General features: G+C 35.4%; 1 protein-coding gene across 2 annotated transcripts in view; it reads left to right on the forward strand.

Moving 5' to 3' along the window:
• Positions 1-15,040, forward strand: part of LOC136037841 (pyridoxal kinase-like) — a 29,997-nt gene extending 14,957 nt beyond the window's left edge. For both annotated transcript variants that reach the window (XM_065720688.1, XM_065720694.1), the window contains 3 exons: positions 1,172-1,320; positions 4,145-4,333; positions 14,604-15,040. In XM_065720688.1, coding sequence (XP_065576760.1) covers positions 1,172-1,320; positions 4,145-4,333; positions 14,604-14,719 — 454 coding nt within the window. In that variant the 3' untranslated portion in view covers positions 14,720-15,040. The remainder of the gene's footprint in view (positions 1-1,171; positions 1,321-4,144; positions 4,334-14,603) is intronic.
• The last annotated feature ends 6,779 nt before the right edge of the window (positions 15,041-21,819 follow it).

A 21,819-nucleotide genomic window follows, 5' to 3' on the forward strand; every position in this document is an offset into this window, starting at 1 on the left:
ATTAGCAGCAGGCATTGCTGGATCTTGACCAATCCTTGGCCTATCCTAACTACAACTTTTGCGGACCATTTACAGAACCAAACTTCTTAGATGGTCGAGGAGTGGAGGGGTCTCCTAATTTTTGTAATCATGACAACTGGCAGGAAGGGTTGTTGGATATCAACCAATTCGAGTTGAGAGTAAGAATAAGTGTCTTGGCTGTACTTTTTGGGGGACCTTACCTGGGCTTTTCTTTTTTAGGGGATATCATGCGCTAATTGCTTTTACTTTACTTTTACTTTTACGCTTTTTACGTTTTTTTTTATCAGAACATATGAGCTAATCAAACAGAAAGAGCTAATCAAAGGGAATGTAAAGAGGAAAAGATGTAGTTTTTAGGAGTTTGAACGCAATCTATCCTCTCTGGGGAGAGGATTTGGGGTTAATAAATTCATGTCATCTGGCCATCTACCATAAACAGGGGTCAGATATAAACTAAACTTTGTCGGAAGTGATAACTCATGTCCGAGTTTAGCGTTTTGGGAATCTGGATTTCGATGCAACCTTTGTGCGGAGGAATGGGGAATATATACCTAAATTTTTAACATCTAGCAGAAGGTGTTGTCAAATCTCAACCAACCTTGATCTGAAGTCGGAGTAACTATTCTGGTGACTCTTGAGTGCCATATTTACCATTGTCGGCAATGGGGCGGGGGCAAGCGAATTTCCCCCATTAGCTCCCCCCCCCCTATCCCCTAGATTTTGAAAATATCATTTTTGATGTTTTCAGAAAAAAATGCCTTTCTTGTATTTTTATATTTTTGATACATAAATACCCTTGTATTTTTGATAGATATATTCACCCCTCCCACCAATTTCTTGTGAATTGACACCACTAACTCTTACAGATTTTTCATATTCGAATCCTTGAAAAAAAACCTGCTCTTGTAAATAGTTTAAAGTTCTTCGCCATGTTGTAAAAATATGAATATATGAGCTCCAACCTATTCTTTTAGGTTTAAAAAAATAATGCCTTGGCAAAAATCTTGCTGTCAACGCTAGGGGGAGGGGGAATGATGCAGCTGTACGATGAGATATAAGGGTTTAAGACTTACGGAAAAGACTGGAAACTGATGTCATGGAGTTTATAAACTTTTTTATACATTTATTTGCATGAATTGTAATCTTATAGGCTTCTGACCGGTATGAAAATTGCAAGTGAAGAAGATGCAGTCAGAGTAATTGACCATTTTCACAAGGAAGGTGTCAAGATTGTTGTTCTTTCAAGTACAGATTTGGGGTCAGATGATGAACTTATTAGTTTTGCCAGTATTGCTACAGGTAATTAAAAAATCAAAAGATTGATGGTAGTTGTATACATGTAGTTCAATTGAAAATTAAGAACTTATATCTTTGCCAATATTTGTAGGCTTAATACAACAGCAAAATAAATAAATTGCCCTGCTTAAATTTAGTTAGAATTTTTAGGGACTGTGTAATATATAAAAAGTTAATCACAATTTTATAATAAGTTTTTTTTTAGCTTAGCAGATATAAAATCTGGCTTGTCATTGGGGGTAAATTTAATTTTTCTTTTATCTAGGTGAGTGTATATTTGTGTTTAGGTCTAATTTCTTTTCTTAATTTGAGAGAATTGTATCTTGAGAGAAATTGAGCAGGTATATGCATTGGCGTAGCCTGTAGCAAAGAGCCATAAGCCTTGAATGAATTATTTATTATTTTGTTCTGAAACCACTTCATATGGAAAGGGTAGTCGTTGAAACTTTGGATATGACTTATTAAATTGGGAATTGAAGGTTCTAATGTCCGTTTTAAAAGTTATCGGGAGGCTACCAACCCCCCTCCCACATCTTTTGTAGCCCCCCCCCCCCAAAGACATGCGACCAAAATTTTCAATGTTTTTCAATAGTGTAAAGGTCATATAACTGTACTTCTGGCTTAGATCTGATTCCCTACAGCCCCCCAGGCAATGATCGTAAATTATTGAACTTGCCCATTATTTGCATATAGGATTTATTATTGAAAAAGGGTGAATGTTTAATCCTGGGTGTGTCCAAAAGGCTAAGTGTATTGAGCTGGAACTTCAGAAAAAGTCGAGGAAGATGTTGAACACAACCAAAACATATGTGCATCTAGATTATCAAAAGTGCGCATCTACAATATTTTAGGAACGGCTAAAGGCTATTAACTTTAAACTTTCTGGGCTATTTTTACTACTACTGCTGGTACAACAGCGACTGCTTGTAACTGTGACTATGACTACTTGAGACTGCTACCACTTGTGATTTTTGCTTATAGTTCATTACCACAAACTGTCTGATCAGTGCCTCTCATAAATGACAGGTAGGGCTGCCATCCCTTTCGACTTTCGGTATTTATTTTCAAGTTGAATAGTTTGTATAAATAATACAATAATGGTATAACAATCTCATGAACTTCTTAAACTAATTTTTGGGGTCTTAAATTAGGGACCCTTTGCGAAAATATTACTTGAATTTTATTCCCCACCCCCCTTTTGTGGAGTTAACTTTATGAACTGAGTCTTTATGTCACGCATAATATTTTTGCAATGAGAAAGGAATGTCATCTACCAGTATCTATTTTGTAAACTTGGACCGAATTCGTCCATTGGAATGTAGGGGAACTTGGAGATAAAATTTTCATTCCCTTCTTCACATTTATCTGCAGGACTTATCCCTGAAATTCAAAAAGCGAACCTAATAATGTGCCCTTTAAGGCTTGAGGTAAATCCATCCCACTCATAGGAATATCCACTGGCCTTCACTCCAAAATTGGTACCCAACTTTACTTGACATTAATGAAGTGGATTCTATCAATCAAATAAAGCTTAAAAACTGTTTATTTTAGCAAAATAGCCCTTTGTTTTGTATCGTCTGTATAAATGTTTAAGGGAAATGCAAATATGTTTAAGGGGCTGTAGAAATAATTTGTTTTATAGTTCTAAAACAATTCACTTTCTCGGAATTTTCACTGGGCGGTATACTTATCTGCACAAAGGGGGGAGGGACGTGCGATGTCCCCAGAAGCCGTGTTTTCTAATGACCCCCTCCCCACTGGAAAAATAGATACTTCAACCATCCTGTTTGGGCGAGATTAGGTCTAAGGAGCTGGGAATTGAGGCGAGTGAGCACTAGCCTCGTATTTAGGACGACCTCGAATATAATATTGCAGACAGAAATTAAGTATTTAGAAAATATTTTATCTCAATAAATAGAGCAATGTTAGAACTTAAAATAAATCGCATTTATCCTCTAACAAGGTGTCTTCCTGAGAAAATTGTCCCATTTTCTCCCGAAATTCACACCTTTAGCAAAGAATAAAAAATAAAGAAAAGAAAAACAAAAATGGGCTTTATGAAGCCAACAAGAATACTGAAGAAAACGATACGAACAAATCGGAAAGACAGCCGCTTCCCTTTTCAGCGCTATACGAAAGAGTTTAAAGGAAACATGTTCACATTTTTAGATTAAATGTAAACAAAATAAAACGGATAATAAGACAAAACAAACCACGCAGAAAGCAAAACGAAATAAAACCCAAGTTAGAAGAATTAAATACCTAAGATCGTGGAAAAAACAATAAAAGATATGATTAGAATTAACAGGATTAAATTCTGTATGAATTCCCATTGTAACTCACCTTCTCCCGGACCTAAACTACACTTTGATCTGATTTGTTAATCTATGCATTTAAGCAAATCTATATCGTGTGTCTTCTAAAGTCTAAACGGCGGTATATAAGCTGGTTAACAAATCCGTGTCGATTTTCTCGTGGATTGCTGTTTAGGAGGCAGGCCACTCTATTAAACTAAGAAATCGCCAAAGTAAAAAAAAACTAACTTGACAGCGACCCCCTCACTAATATCAACCACTAACGACAGACAATGTTATAATTAGATGCTAAGCAAGAATTTGGGCCTTCTATATAGTTCGGTCTTCTAGAAGGGAGATTTGAGTGAGCCCCCCTCCCCTCCTGTGGGAGTTCGTATTTGTAGAACTTCGTTTTGCTCGACAGGTAATGGTTGACTTACCTTGCAAAAAAAAAATGTATTTTTAGTGATTCCATTTTTTATGATATAATTTTATGCCATTTATTTATATTTGTATTAAATTTTTTTTTTAAGATGGAAAGCATGAAATGTACCGAATAACTATTCCCTGCATAAGAGACACTTTTACGGGAACCGGTGATCTTTTTGCTGCCCTGTTTTTAGCATGGACAAGTAAAACTGACAACAACGTAAAAGTGTCGTTGGAAAAAACCCAGGCTTCTTTGCAAGCTGTTTTAAAGAGGACTATGGAGCATGCCAAAAGTGAGTTCGCTTTGTTTTTTCTTATCTGCTTTCTTTTCACTTCTTTTTTTATAATAAGATACCTGGAACAGGTAAAAGCAGGTTAGGTTTAAAGACAGATGGCCTCAAACGTCCTTTATGTTTAGTATGTTCAAGCGAAAGTAATTCTTCAGTGCTCAGATTTTATATCTCAGGAAAACATATTTACCATTTTTAATCTTCAGTGTAGCCTACTTATATTAATTTTCTGTCTTTTTTTTTTGTTCTTTTCATGTCCGACCAGTATGTAATAATAATGTTTTAGGTTAGAAAAGAAAGCACGAAGAAATGTAGATAGATTTCTTTTGTGAGATTTACGCAAAATGAAAATGATGACTAAGTCAGCACGTTTTTGGAAGAAGGGTTTGGCCATATTTTCACCCCTACCCATCCTTGGTCATAATGATGAATGCTAAGTAATGGTATAAGAATAAAAAGATTGGGTGGGGGAAGGTTGTAATGTCTTGTGAATAAAAGAACTTGATTAGCAAAATAAAAACCATTAAAAAGCGACATTCATCAAAAATTACAAATCAGGAAAAAGTATGTAAATAGTTTTTATTTTAATTTATTTTGTACGACTGTACCAAGGCACATTCCAGTTCTATTTAAGCCATAGTCTCCCGATTAAAAATATATTTTGGGATATCAATAACTTTGAAATTAAAATGTTTTTTTATTATAGAGCTCTCAAGTTCAATGCTTGTCGTGTTTGTGTGTTTTATAGTGTCTGCGTACAACTAATATTTCCACTTTCTTATAGGAATTTTTAAGCTGTCGGATATAGATACAAAGTTATCGTAATTCTTTAAAATTAATTCTTAGGATTACCAACTAGAAAAGGAAAACAGAAGAAGAAGCGAGGGGAAGGGCGCTGTAACTTGCTGGTTTTACTCCAGCGTTTGTTTTAATTATTTTGGTGTTTTGGCTTGGTTTCCAGTTTGTATTTTCGTGTATTAATGTTAGCTTTTTTCTGTTTAGCGAAAAAAGTATTCTGTTTACTCAAGGTCTCTAAAGTATATTTTTTTTGGGGGGGGGGGATTTTGATACGGCCCTTTAAATCAATCTAGGGGCACCTTCTCCCCTTTCTTCTGTCAGAAATGTAGAATATGTAGGGTTTAATGATGCTGATCTTAGTAAGTAAAAATTAAATACAGTTTTGGAAACACAAGTTTATCTAATAACGATGTATATCCCTTAATGTTGTCGTGAATGACAATGAATTACTCTTGTTATCGTAATAACCATTGGACTTACTCTGGAAACGTTTGACGGTTTTCCGTCTCTTAAAGAATTCACATTGCGTACATGTTATGTTTTCAGAGAAACTCTCTCTACGGAAATGATAGGATGACAATAAAATAATCCCAGTAGAATTTTTAGGACTATATATATCTCTTTGTCAACCTTCTTTTCTTTCCCTTTGGGATCATTTTGGCCTAAGCAGGTCTTTTACAGGACGAATGGTCTCCATTAATTTACGTTAGAGCTATTTTAATCATAGACCTAATAATTAACTGGGCTATCCCTGGAGAGGGATGTATTCGTTAAATTTTTGTTAAATTTGCTAGCTAGAAGGTAAATATATCATTCGGTGTGCCTTTTGACGCTCTTTCTGAATATACGAATCCAGACTGTCTTAAAATCTAATTTGGATTCTTATCTGTATGTATTTAACGGTATTTAACTTCGCTACTTTTTAAGAGCTACGACCAACAGCATTTGCCAAACTACAAAATCATGTCAACAAAACAGTGTCCAACGATCAAAGGGCACACAAAGTGAAAATCACCAGTTTGAACACTACTACTCTCTCTGATATTGCTATAGGGCGTAATACCCCTTAGATAGACAGCTTAGACCATCTTGACAACTAGATCCCCCACTAAAATCCATTATACTATCTAAAGAGAATGGGTAACTTATAAGAGTGGAAACCGCCGCCAGTATGCACAAAAAAGATCCAGGAGTACCATCTACTGTTGTATTTTTCATGCTTTGTAATCCCTGTTCTGTCAGAAACAGAGATCAGACACGAATTATTTCATTAATTTTTCAGTTACGCCAATGAAATCAATTGTTATTATTATTACACTGGAAAAATACAAAGAAATGTCAGAGGTTCGATGGTTTTCATGTTTTTGTCGATACAAGTGTCAGTCTCCACTCTCATCAGTTATCCATACTGTTTGACACCACCTAAATATTAGATTTCTCACCAGGGGATTAATCAACGTTTTTTATGCAGAGGCACTGTTGTTGTCTTACGCTCCAGTCGGATTGGTAATACCTGGGTCTCGTCATTATGCATCTCACTGAACTTAGTCCTCCGTTTATAATTTTCACCCGATAAATGAACTTATGAGTGACAACATAGACCCAAAAATTTTGAAGAACAAAAATGAACGGGAAAGAATGATTTACCAAATCTAAAGGTTTATACTAACATCAAGATTATACTGTTTGAGAGCCTAAACTGCATGGTGACGCAACTCTGTGGCTCCTTATGATTTTTCGCTGTAGAATAAAGATAGAAACATAGATTCGTTCTTCGTCTATACACTGTCAGAATACTATCGTTAAATATTGTCTAAATAAGTATTGTGGAAATATAACGGAACAAATATTTGCTTTTAATAATTTATACTATCTAAATTCTTAAGTCCCTCGACCCACCTCTATGCATAGAATAGTTCAGGCTTTCAAGCTTGGCTGCTCGAAAACCGGCCAAATAAAGTAATGATTGGTTCTTTCTAGGCTTTTTGGCGGTAGGTTAGAAATTTTAGTCTAAAGATATTTAATTGTGCTAAATTTTTGCACTACTTCCCTTTTTTAAACAAACATAACAAATAGCTAGAAATGTCACAAATATTTGTTAGAATTAAATGTAAAGAGTTTCTTAATTTAAGTTTAAAAATACAATATCATACCCCTTTCTTCTTTGCTCTATCTTGTACTCTAACTGTGTTTCTGCTTCTTGATTCATGGTAAGCATAGGCTGCGCAATAGCGTTGCCTAATAAAGAACGATACTGGCACAGTGTATTATTTATTTGTTTTAGACCAGGGCACTTCGTATCGAAGGTGTTGTCGTAGAAACTTCTAAAAGGGCCTATTCAATTGGAAACTGAGAGGGTCATTGTCCTTATTTAATAGTCAAAAGTAACTGGAGGACAACCACCGCCCCTCCCCCTCCCACACCCATCGTTTCCCCAAACAAATCCAGATAGATATTTTGTCCATCGTAGTTTAAAAGTCTGGGAAATTATGTCTTTGAGGATGACAACCCCTCCATAACCCTTACGGAAATGGTTGTAAGCTATGCCCTGGGGGCATATAAGGTTTTTATAGAAAGCTTGGTCGTATACACTTCGGAGGGGAGTCAATGGTATTCAGAAGATCTAGTGCCCTTTTTAAAAGTCAAAGTGACCGGAGGGCAGATACCCCCCCCCCCATAAACACACACGTAGTATTTTCCCAAAATACATCTAGTATAAATTTTGAGATAGCCATTTTATTTAATATAGTCCAAATATCAGATAACAAGGCTTTTGGGGTTGAAACAAACCAGAGCCTGGGGGCAAGGGTTGTATGCTATGCCCTGGGGGCATTTGAGGTTTTTATGGAAGGGATGGTTGTATAAACATTAGAGGAAGCTCATTTGGCTAAAAAATTGGAAGTTCTACTTTCCTTTTATGAGTCAATAGTGATGAAGGGCAGTTAGCCTTTCCTTCTGCCTACCCCTCTTTTCACCAAACGAATCTGATTTAAATTTTGAGATAGCAATTTTGCTGAAAATAGTCCAAAGAACATATGCTAATTCTAAATCATATGTGCATATACATAAATACATAATAAATATGTGCATATACTAGTTGAAGTCCAAATATTTGATCTTCACATCTGAAAGTCTTTATCACTTGAAAAAAAGAAAAAGAAAAAAAACTCGATTAAACAAATAACAAATACTAGAAAATAACAGAGTGATATATGCTGCCAGGGTATTCCAATTCCTCTTTTGCAAATATAATTTTTATTATATTTCAAAAGGATTGATAAGCAAAAAAAATATGTATATATACTAAAAGAATTCCAAATATTACATATATATTAGATAATGAAAGTTTATTCTAGCCGCTCTTGTATTCTGTTCCACTTAAACTTATTTAACTAAAATATTTGTAATTGATTTCATGTCCTCTTTACATGAGTTGTTTGTGTTTGTCTTTTTTTTCTCAGCTTCTGCTCTTTCTATAATCTTACTCTTTAATATTTACTATTTAATACTCTAATAATTTTAACTCTTCGAGTAATCTTACTTCGTTAAAGCTATAAGCAAAAGGTCATTACAATAAAATCATTTAGTGTTCTCTTCATTTAGACCCACTCCCCTTTTTTTTCCTTTACCTGTTTCCATAATTTCTTCTCTTTTTTATGTAAAGTTATAACTTAGGTTATTTTCTTCCTTTCTTTTTTTCATTTTTCCTTTTTTTTTGTACTGTTCAGTTGGTTTATTCTGTTTGTTGTTTGCTGTTTAATTACAGATAATTAAAGGTAGAGTACCTCCATAGAAGACACGGACCAAGGGGGACCTTGTCCCTGGAGGTCCAAAATAGAAACTGGGGCACCCTTGCCCGGGGGCATAAATATAGATGGAGGAGGAAGAAGTCCCCTCAAATGTACACTCAACAGGGCCCACTGACGTGTCCACAAGTCCCATGAGTTACAAACCTTCTCCCAGTAAAGGGTTAAATTGCATGGTGATGAAGAACCCCATCATGGGAGGATCCGCTATAAAAGGACAACTGCGGCAGGGCACAAGATCCAGATCTATGGACAACGGCTTCTGCAAAGGGTTGCCTCGGTCAACTTTTCCCACTTAAGGAGTGGCGTTCCTCGAGGAATTTACATCCTAGTAAACAACACAGCATTCGCACGGGATTCTGATTATTGGATATCTTTTCTGGGCTTGTTCTGTTTTCATGGGCGTTTTCGGGCTGAAAAACCTCTTTCTAGCCAATTTATCTGCTACGGGTTGCCTCCCGTAGTAGCATAATATTTGTGGGCATGAATATATAATGAGTCGGAGGTAATAGGCTTGGGACTGTCTGTGCAGGATTTCGACTCTTGTTGATAGAAGAGAATTGCCAAGTGCTGAAAACCATGTTGTGACCAAGGTGGTCCAAGGATTGCACAAAGCCTCCAACCAAACTGGAGGTCCCCGGGACTTCTTGCTGTCCGGTGCTAAGCCGGATTAAGCGCTTCGGTGTAGACTTGAGAAGATGTGCAGGTCAACGTCCTGCACTGGTATCCGGGATCACTGCTTTTCCTGAGGCCAAAATAATTTCGAAGATTTAAAGAACATGAAAATTGGAACTTGGAATGTTACGACTTCAAAAAATGACTATCGTATCGACATTTTGACTGACAAATTCAGACTGTTTGAACTGGACTTATTAGGAGTTTCAGAAACTCGTATTCCAGGGGTAGGAAGCATGAAATTAGGTGACATAGAATTTGTTTACTCAGGCAGGAAGGATGGGGTACATAGGCAGGGAGTAGGACACATGATGAATAGTTCAGGGTACTAGTTATAGTAGTATATGCCCTTGTTTTACCAACAGATGGAGATACTAGTGACTCAGATGAATTTTACTTACAGTTACAGGAGCAAATAGACAGGGTGCCAGGTAGAAATAGGGTGTTTTTACTAGGAGATTTTAACGCCCAGGTTGATAGAAATAGGGATAAATGGTATCCTAGCCTAGGTAAATTTGATGTAGAAAAAAAAAAAACAGTAATGGCTACAGACTTTTGCAATTTTGTAGATATAACAACCTAGTTGTAACCAATACGGTGTTTGGTCATAAAATGGCCCATAAAGTGACATGGTATTCACATGATGGTAAGACAGCAAACATTAATGATTATGTTATTGTAAACCGAAGATTAGCAGAATCAATACAAGATACTAGGGTATATAGGGATACTGTTATTGATGTTAAAAGTAATGATCACCATCTAGTAGTTTCTAAGATTAATTTAAAGCTGAAATTTCGGAAGGGTAACTAACTCCCGGGAAGTTATGATGTTAGTAGACTCCAGGATGAAAATTTGAAAGCAACTTTCCAGGAGTAGTTGAATCTTTAAACTTGAGTGTTTAAAATTTGACAATATATGATGATGGAATATGCAATGGAAGATGGATGGAATAATTTTAGAAAAACAATTTGTAAAGTTGCTGATGGTGTCTTAGGGAAGAAAGTTTAGACGGCAGCTAGAAATATTCTAGTGAAAAAGCTTTATGTTTAATAGAGAGTAGAAGGGGTTTGTACAAGAATTATTTGAGTGATAGATCATATGAAAACAAAAAGAATGTAAAGAAAGTGGAGAAAGCATTAAAATATGAACTAAGGAGGTGTGAAGTGAAGGCCATGGATAAAATTACCGAGGATCTGGAAGATGTAGCTAGAAGGCATAATGGTAAAATATTATATTGGCTAGTTAATAAATTGAGAGGGAGTAGTCAATCCGGACTAGTCCCAGTTAAAGATAGGAATGGGGCTACAGTTAGTGATAAGGAAAGAGTTAAAGAGAGATGGGTAGAACATTATGAGAATGTGCTAAACCGAGATAAAGTAGCAGGAAAACATATAGATGAAAATGGAAAAGTTTGTGATACCTTAGATGTGAAGGAAAATTTGTTTTGTGAGGAAGAATTAGAGACAGTACTAAAAGGATTAAAAAATAATAAGGCTCCAGGTGCTGATAGAGTGATAAATGAGTTTCTTAAATATGGTGGCTCTGAGGTTAGAAATAAGCTACTGAAGATTATGAATGTCATTTTTGGAAAAGGGGAAGTACCTAATGATTTTAGGAAAACCTTAATTAAACCTCTGTATAAGAAAGGTGACAAGAGTGAGTGTCGTAATTATCGAGGCATTACTCTAGTCTCTGTAGGCAGCAAATTACTTAGCAATATGATACTTTTTAGACTAAGAGATGCTGTAGACAAAGTTTTAAGAGAAGAACAGTGTGGTTTTAGAAAAGGCAGAGGATAAAATCGACCAAATTTTCAGTCTTTGGCTAATGATTGAGAAGTGCTTTCGTTGTCAAACACCTTTGGTACTCAGTTTTATAGATTATGAGCAAGCGTTCGATTCTGTTGATAGAAGAGCTTTAGCAAAGGTCTTATCCTTATATGGTATACCAGACAAATACATTAAAGTAATTTATGCTATGTACAAGAATAATACTGCTGCAGTTAAGGTGGGAAATGAGGTTACCAACTGCTTTTGTATTAAATCAGGAGTTAAGCAGGGTAGTGTTCGAACCCCCTTTATCTGGATCAATTTGATGGACTTTGTCTTAAGGAACACAGGAAAGGCAAATGGAGACCATGGAATCAAGTGGGGAGGAAATCTCCTTGGAGAATTCCAATGGAGAAAAAATCTCCTTGACTTAGATTATGCAGATAATTTAGGCATATTAGATAAAAGTGTAAGCAAAATAAATGAATTTTTAGAGGTTTTGCAAGTTCAGGGTGCTAGAAAAGGTTTGAAAATTAATGTTAAGAAGACTAAGTCACTAAGACTATGAATAAGTGAAGACGAAAAGGTGACGTTGGGTAACGAAATAAACTTTCATTATCTAATATATATGTAATATTTGGAATTCTTTTAGTATATATACATATTTTTTTTTGCTTATCAATCCTTTTGAAATATAACAAAAATTATTTTTGCATAAGAGGAATTGGACCCTGGCAGCATGTATCACTCTGTTATTTTCCAGTGTTTGTTAGTTGTTTCATCGAGTTTTTTTTCTCTCCTTCTTTTTTTTAAGTGATAAAGACTTTCAGATGTGAAGATCAAATATTTGGACTTCTACTAGTATTTGCACATATTTTTTTTTTCACTGTCTTGACTGAATTCTCACCCTTTATTGAATTCTCGTTTCATTTTAATTATAAATGGGAAGTTGGTGTGATCGAAGAAATTACTTATGGAATAAAAAATTTAAACCGAAGGTTTTTTTTTGCAGTTAACAAAGTACGACGCAACAACTTTTAGGAAAATTTCTGGAATTTCTTGATAGCAAAATATAGCCTTGTCAATATCCTTTAATTTATGTGACTTCACTGAAACTGGAAGCCGCATATAAATGGTAGTATAGAACTTACTATACTTGTATGTTTAGTGCCTTATAATTACAAGAACTGCCGCAAATAGGTATAACCATGTAAGACGTTTGAAAATAAAATCAGTTTATTTATTTATTTAAAATAACATAATTATGCAGCAAACAAAAAAACGAACTAAATTAAGTCTAAACATTTTTTCTCCCAAATTGCAGTCATCTCTTTTATTTTTTGTGTAAAAAACACATCTCATTTAAATTTCGGATTAGTATCAGGTTTTAAATTTGAACCTAGTAATGTTTCGATTCTTTTTTCATATTCAGTAAATCAAAAATCAGACAAAATGTTTAGCAAGGAAACCAGGCAAATGTATATGGATTGTATTAGACCTAGAGCAAGTGCGATTAAGTTTCTTACAATTTATCCCACTAATATCCCTGCTAGGAATATGATGGGTGGAGCCTGGAAACTGTCGCACATTGAACCGTTATGCAATCTTAAATTTTAGTCCTTGAACTTCAGTTTGAAACCGGTGTCTCTCAGGGTCAGAGCAAATTTCCATTCACCAGAAACACAGCCTGAAGAAGCAAACTACTAGTGGAACAATGTTAGATAGTCCTTTTTGATAGAGACTAAGATACCCATATTGACTGATACCCACATTTTTCTAGAAAACCACAAAGTTTAGACGTTGTCATTTGTTTTAAATAAATCGAAATCAATAGATGGCACACGAAGAAAGGGAAAAAACCAGGATGTTTCCTACAGCGTCATTGCTCACACAACATTATAAGATAACTCGAGACTTGGAAATATCTCAGGTTTTATTATCAAAGTCCTTGATTGTCTTGAACCTTATGTATTCCTAAAATAATTTGACCAACTTCATAGTGAAATATAAGTAGAAATATTTATATCTGTAAGCACTTTCCATACAGAAAAGGGGGGGGGAATATTAAATGCTTGGTGCAACTATTATATCCACTATCCTTGAATTTTTCAGGTTTTCCTAGAATTCCCCCTTAAATAAAATTGGGCTATCTAAAATTCTCAGAAAATTTATCAAACAGTTTGTTGTAACAAACTGTAAGTAAGCAGTGATAAGGCTCAATAGCAACCAAAACTCTAAGAAAGGGGTCTGGATAACATTAGATGCATTAAAAAAGAATGGGATTTTGATGCTTATTCAAAATATTTAAAATTTATCAAGTTTAATGTTACCCATCAAAAGTTACGAGTCTGAGAAAATTTGGCCTATTTTTGGAAACGGGAGGAAACACCCCTGAACCATCAAATGATCCTAATGAAAATTCCATCATCAGATTCAGCATATTTGAGAACCCTCCTATTGAGGTTTCAAGCTCCTATATACCAAATGTGGAATTTTCATTTTTGCCAGTAGAAAGATCACGGATGTGTCTTTATTTTTTGTTGTGGCACAAAACCAGCCAAAAACATTTACTAGTTGGGTCTTTCTAGGCTTCTAGGGGTCAGATAAGAACTTGTAGTCCAAAGATAGCAAGCATTTGTTACAATTAAATGTAAAGAGCCTTTTAATTTAACTTCAAAAAAACAATATCGTACCCCTTCTTTTTTGCTCTATCTTGTACTCTGACTGTTTTTCTGTATCTTGTTTCAAGGTAATATCGAAAAATGGCGAGATAAGATTAAACAGTCGATTGTAACTGAATGAAATAAATCCATCCGTCTAAAAGAGATGACTGTAATATCAACTTTGCATTGAATTTGGATCATGGAAGAGATGAATGTAATAGCAACTTTGCGCATTGAATTTGGATCAAATGGTATATTTCTTATCTTATTATTTTTACTAAAAAAAAAAAATTAGGAACAGAGGGTCACATTAAGGGCTCCTTTAATAGGGTTCAAAATGAAATTTGTGAATATAGCCCCAAGAATATTTAGAGCGTTGAAATTTGTACCAAACGGCGTATATCTTTGAGCTTGCGATTCGACCAAAAAATTAAATAAATAAAAAACAAAATTACCATAAATCTTCTTAGCCTTCCCAGGTCCATTAGTAATTTTGTGAAATGTATTGGTGCTTTTTGGCCCTTCAAACCACTTTCAATAAATTTACCTCCTTTTTTAGGTGTAGCCCCTTCTGGTGCTAAACTTTATCCAAGGTATTTGGAATTACGACTTGTTCAATCAATGGATATTTTCTTGAGCCCACCGGAAATGTGCAAGGCGAGCAGAATTCGTTGAGCAACTAATGTAACATCTATGCTAGTTTAGGTTATGATTGGGCTAAATTGTAGTTATAATTGTTGGTGTTTTTTTTTTTTTTTTTCTTTTTTTTTTTTTTTTTTTAATCATGAACATTGTGCTCGAAATTTTGTAACTATTTGAATTCGACTATAAAATGACTTACGTTTCATGCTTTTTTTACAAATACGGTTCCAAGTAAGAGATATAAGTATGTTTACTAGGTTTTTTGCCATGATTTTGTAAGGTTTTGTTTAATTTTATTTAATCAAGTATGGCTTGAAGACATTTGTTTTAAAAAATAAAATAATTTCACGATCATTTATTACCAAAACAACAATCGTAGTAGCGGTTGATGCCATACTAAATGGCATTTTTTTTCTTTTTTTTTTTTTTTTTTGCAAATAAACAAAAACATTTTTTGTCTGAGACAAATTTCAATAACCAACAAAAGTCATTATTGGTCAGAAACTAAGGTCATTATTGGCTAAGATTGCTGAAAAATAAAAGCCACTAAAGAGTTCAATGAACGGTTTTTTTGCATGCAGATGATACTTATCGGTTTTTGTGAACCCTCGTTGGCACTGACTGGTTCAGGTCAAAGGGGGCATAGTGAATGATATCTATCGGAGGAAATGATGGAATTTTCAAACTTGTCTGTGAATTGAAAATACCAATAATGTAAGGTTAGGATTTCTAGGGTGGAAAAAGCATTTGTATAAGCAGTAGTTCAGTATAATTTTGATCTCTTGTTTTTTAATTGAGTTTAAAATAAGAAAAACCGGAATGTTTCCAAGGTTAATCCTTTTCTTGCCTTATCTTCCCAGGGGTTTGGTTAATTTCATTTAACATTCATTTTAGCGTGTGAAAACTTTGTTAACCAAATGAACACGAATTTTGACCAAAATTACGCCTTTACTCCTGGGACGTACGATCAGGGGTAGCCTCGGTTTCTCATCTTATCTGTCTCTTTTCTCATCATGGAAAAACAAATTATTTTGTCTGTGACAAAATAATGTCGTTAGGACATATGTATTATTGTTATTATAACTTTATTACCCATCATAATGTATAAACACACAAAATATGGAGTAGGAAAAATAGGATATTATTTCAGAAGTCTGTATATATCACTTGTCGGATCAAGATCCTGCCTATACCGCCACGCTTCTGCACGGCAACTGCGGGCTGGGTGACTCCATACTTCCTTGATATGCTGCTGTTGCTTGACCAAGGTGGAAGTTTCAATAAATATTTTGCAAACTTATAAGAACACTTACATAATGCTTTAATATCAGCCTCAGTAAAAACACACCAAAACGGTGCTAATGCAAGGAAGTGGGAAATAACGAACGCATTAAACACTTTACCTAGAATGGTTCTACAAAACTTATAATTTAAAGCATTAAGGAGGCCATAAGCTTTACGAGTTTTTTCAGCGAAAAAACTTTTCAGTAACTGACGAGCAGCACGAACACTGGGTCCAATAGGTAGTCCCTGATATATCAAAAAATCCATGGGCTTTAGTAACTCACCACTAATATCAATTATAATAGGCTCTTTTGAACTGGGATTAAAAATCAGTATTTCAGTTTCACTTTTATTTAACGATAAACCTACTTTTCCATACCCAGCATTAAGAATACGGAAATTCGATTCAATTCCCCTTAATGTACGGCTTATATTTAGAATATGGTCAGTATAATTAGCCATTGATACACCTATTCCATCTAGTATACAAGTCGTGAGCGCTTTCTCTTGGGGTATTAACACACTATCATTAAAAAGTGGTGGGGAAGTCACTGCTCCCTGTCGGATACCTTTCTTAATAGGGATAGGGGTGTGAGATTTTTAAGTCCCTGATGCAGTACCTTTACTCTTGCACTCAGCTTATTGTACATATTTCTTAGCACTCTAATCACAGACGAACTAACTTCCCTACAATAAGTACATTCTAGGATATGGGCGTGAATACAAGAATCGAACGCCCTAGTCACGTCGTGACCAGCAAATACAAGAGTCTCATCATAATCATGGGCATGGGTTATTAGTTTTGCAATCAATCTGTGTGCGTGCTCACGCCCTACCCTTTTTTTGAAACCAAACGGATTTATTGGTGTATAACACTTTATAGTAATATCACCAGCAACTCAAGAATTTTACATAGAACAGGCGACAGAGCTATTGGCCGATATGAGCTGCAAATATTGTCGGGTTTTCCTTTCTTAATGACCTGGGTAATTATACCGACAGAAAATAAATCTGGAACTAATCCCAAAAAAAAAATCATTTGAAATAATAAAGTTAGGTGCTCAAGAAGAAGAGACGAACCAGCCTGTAGATGATTACCACAAATTTGATCAATACCCCTTGATTTTGTTTTTTTCTTCACATTTAATATCCAGGCAGACAGCATCGACCATGATACCACAAAACCCAATTTGTTTGCAGAATTCGAAAGGTACTGATCAAGAATATTCTCATATTTCTCTTCAGTAGGCTGATCAGATGGTCAAACTCGCAGCTAAAATAGCCATACCAATCGCCCATCGATATTACATCACTATGACAAGATTGGTGTTTGTCTGTCTTCTTAATTTTACGCCAAACCAAACTGAGATTACTGACAGTACGTTCCGATAATTTACTAATATAACTAGCCTGGTGTTTTTCAGAGTATTCCGGAAAACTCTTTTTGTGCACAGACGGACCTGATTCAAAGCACCGGAACGAGGCTTTCCACATTCATTCTACATAGCTAACCAGAATTTAGATTTCCGGCAGGCCTCTACTAGCTCCGAATTGTCTGACCATCCAGCCTTTTCTGTACAAACTCGCACCCGACGTGTTGGAACACTTTGCTTTTCAGCTACACGTAAAGCGTGCACAATCTCCGCATAACTGAGTAACACTTGCTTTTCCTTAACATTAATACATGAAATTTCTCTCAACAGCTGGTTCGGAACTAATCTTTTGCAAAATATTATCACTAATACATTGGAAAGCTAGAAGGTCAATTTTAATCTAATCGGTAATAACGCGCCAATTATTAGTACTAGCTGGATTGGGCGCATCCGGAAGACTAATGAGTAAAACAAGAGAATTTCTTATTGGCAAGTGATCCGAACTCTGAAAATCAGCAATTACCGTTGTCTTCGAAGGCTGTTTAACATTACCAGAACAAAGTATGAAATCGAGTGCCGACGTATGCCCTGTATTATGTATGTAAGTAAAATCTATATCGTTTTCATAGCACGTCCACTTGACTGATCAAAAATGTTTCAGTTCAGATCACCTGTCAATACAACTTCTAGATTTAAGAATTCACAATCTGCTATTAAACTTGAAAGCTCTCGACAATCCTTATCAAAAAGTACTTCCGATCTATCATTACGGTAATCAGTCGGAAGATAAACAGACGCAATAACCAAGCTCTTAATTTTACAGCAACAAAATAATCACTATCTCTAAAGAGACTGGGATTCAAATGATTCTTCACATACATGGCTATACCACCGCTAGGCCGGCCAGCACCAGTGGATCGTGCCCCGCGTGAATAAGTAACCAATGACGAATAAAATTTTAGTAAATTTTCACGGACAGTCGTGATAAAGTGTTGTTGTAGGCAAAGCACATCAGCGGAATGACAAAGCGTCGTAATTAAGGGGATCTTTGCTGAGAAACTGCCATTAATGTTCCAAGATATCACATGAAGTTCAGAACTCATTTAGCAGCAAGAAGTTTCTGGGCTACCGGGCACTTATAATTGTAGCACGGGTGGTCCAAAGAGCCACAAAGTCACAACAGCATTTATTCTGACAAGGTGAATCTTTGCTACTGGTATGGTCCATCTTTCCACAGTGGGGGTAAGAAGCAACCCCTTTGCAACTGCAGGCAATTTGGCCGTACTCCTGACATTTGTAGCAACGCGGCTGGAGAGGGTAGTATTCCTCAACTGGGATTCACTCATAATCGATGCTAACACGGGAGGCATTAGGCCCCCTCAAGATTTGTCTGGCGCCCTCATTCGCATTCTGTTCTTTTTTTTCTTTTTTACTCTTTTTTTAAGTATACTTGATCAATTATTCGCAGGTGATTTACCCAATTAACAACAAAAAGCAAAGTTTTCGTATGAATGTAAAGAGCAAAGTTGAAACTTAAAATGAACCAAAATTGTTTATCTTCAGCCGGTTCCGTATATTTCTGCTAAATTGGCATAAAAATCTTTGATTCCTTCAAAGATTTTTCTAAGAACGTGGAACTTTCCTCTATTTCACGAAAATGGAAACACCAGTTGAAGATACAAGAGGTATCTTCAACACGTTTCATAAACGTGGTAACACAGTTATAGCTATTTGTCTATTCACAATGACATATTGAAAAGTAGCCTTGTAGTAAAAAGTTCAAAATGGATAAAAAATAAAAACCTGGACACTAGCATATAATGGATAAGAGACAAAGACTGATTGCTGAATCTGCAAGGGAATCGAATGATATTTCCGGATATTTTGGTAAAATATCCGAAAATACCCGGAAATCGAAAGGTAAGTTTTGACTTATGATAAACCCCTTCCACCCTCAAAAAATCCTTAATTTTAGTTTTGTGACTAATTAAATAGCGAATTGCCCAATAGGGCTTTCATGTGAATAAATCTATCTATCTATTTATTTTAACTATATAGCTAATTTGGTTGAAATTAGATGAATGAAAAAATTAAAAGAAATTTAGGCCAGGAACAGATACATGAGGTCGATGTCTGACCTCAGTGTGAGACACAAGTGTCCTAAGATACTTCTGGTACACTTATTCCGTTCTTTTTTCTTTCTTTTTAATATTTTTTAATATAAACTTTTCAATTTTGTGCCCACCTCGAGTCGCCTTGACGCCCCCTTACCTAAGATTCTGCTCTTGATCTGTTAGAGATTCAGACATGAAACTGCTTGCGCAATCAGTTTCCGAATCATTTTGTCATAAAATTGTAAGATAAACCTCGTTTTCATGAAAAATTAATCATAAAATTAGACTTGCTCGCTAGATCTTCATCTTCAGAATATGTTTTCTTTTGTTTTCTTTTCTTGGCAGATTTGTTTTATTCTATTTCTTGTGAGCCCGTCGATTTAGGGTATGGTGTCTGGGATTCAATGATGGGGATATGACAAGGCAACTTACAGCATTAATTTATGTTTAGGAGTAATTTTTTTTTGAACTGCCAGTGTCCACTCCCCACTTAAAAAAATTCTTAATTTTAGTTCTGTAACTAATTAAATAGCGAATGGCCCTATAGGGCTTTCGTATGATAAATCTGTCTATCTATTTATTTTAACTATATAGTTAATTTGTTTGAAATTAAATGACTGAAAGAGTTAAAAGCAACTTAGGCCAGGAACAGATCCATGGGGTCGGGGAGTGACCCCTTCCCCCAAGATATTTCTAGCGCCCTTATTCTGCTCTTTTTTCTTTTTTTTTAATCTTTTTTAAAATAAACTTTTTAATTTGGTGCCCATCTCGAGTCACATTGGCACCCTTGGTCCAGTGACCCCCTTACCCAAGATTTTACTCTTGATCTGCTAGAGATTCATACACGAAAATGCTCGCACGATCAGTTCACGAATCATTTCCTCATAAAATTACAAGATAAACCTCGTTTTCAGGAAAAATTAATCATATAATTAAACTTGCTTGCTAGATCTTAATCTTCTGATTGTGTTTTTTCTTTTTTGGCAGATGTTTTTTTTTCTCTCTTTCTTAAGAGCCCATCGAATTAGGGTACGGTTTCTGGGAGTCATTGATAGAGCTATTATAAGGATTGGTCACGGGAGAGGAGACACATTGTAAAGGGGGTTTTCAGGAATTTTTTTTGACATTTGAGTTCGCCGTGTGGGATTTGGGAGAGCCAATTCACATGCCCTATCTTATTGAGCTGCCTGACTTTAGTAAGATGCAGAGTAGAATACTATTTTCCAAGGACAAAGTCTTAGTGGAATGTCGTCATTGTTATTCGAAGATAATGTGGAAGTTAGAAACTACCCAGATTAATAAGGTCGACGTAGGCTGGCTGATTCACAAGTATAAAGTATCTCAAGCTCTATTGTCCCTGCAAGACAACTTGGAGGACTATTGAATTTTTTGTACTCCCCTTCTCCCCCTCCCTTTCGTCATTAACTGCTCCGATATTACCCCCATATTTTACAAAGTATGTGGAAAATTCTAGGTCTGCGAAACGCCCAAATTCGCAGGTTGTGAACACTTGGCTATCTGATACTGCATCCTTCTTTTTGAAGATATTTTGGTGCAATTGTTTCATAGATTCAAAGAGTGGTGATAATAGAATAACAAAATGCTAAAACAAGAGTTTTCAATCACTTGCCTTCCCTGGTTTTCCATTAGAAACAGATAGCTTTCAGATACTTTTTTTTCCATATTTAAAAAAAATCCAGAGAGCCAAACTAAACCAAATTCAAATCCGAAAAAATTTGAGAACTTCTCTGATACTTCTGACAGTTTAAGAGACGCTTGAAATTTGCCCCATTTGCTACCATGTTAGTCATACAAATTTAAAATAAGGTGTTCCCAGTTGGGAACGCTGGACGCTACTGGGTTAAGTTAGAAATTATTAAAACACGTGTTTAAACAGCATTTTGACCGTGTTTCGGCAAAACGCCCTAAATTGAAATAAGGCAAAACATCCAAGACCATCCATTTCTGAAGTGAACAATATCACAAGAAAACGCTGTATCTCTATTTAGGGTGTATTTTTGAGAATATTTTTCTTATTTTTCACTGCTTAACGGGGAATTTTACAAAGAAAAAATGACCTAACTGGTTTTAACGAGAGGAATGCTCAGAATTGATCATTTAGGACTTGATTGAGCGCTGGAGGTCAATATACTGATCAAAGAGAATTAATGAAACGTAAAAATGGTAGAAAGGTAAGAAACGTAGAGAAAGGTACATCTAGTAGAAAATGGAACTATTTTACAGTACAATATTAATACTTTGTGATAATGTACATGACATTATTTCTATATGAAATATCTATTCACACTAATATATTATATTTTTCTCTATCATTATTAGACTTGTATAATTTTCGAAGAAA

The sequence above is a fragment of the Artemia franciscana genome, chromosome 2 (genome assembly GCF_032884065.1).
Source record: "Artemia franciscana chromosome 2, ASM3288406v1, whole genome shotgun sequence".
Taxonomy (NCBI): Eukaryota; Metazoa; Arthropoda; class Branchiopoda; order Anostraca; family Artemiidae; genus Artemia; species Artemia franciscana.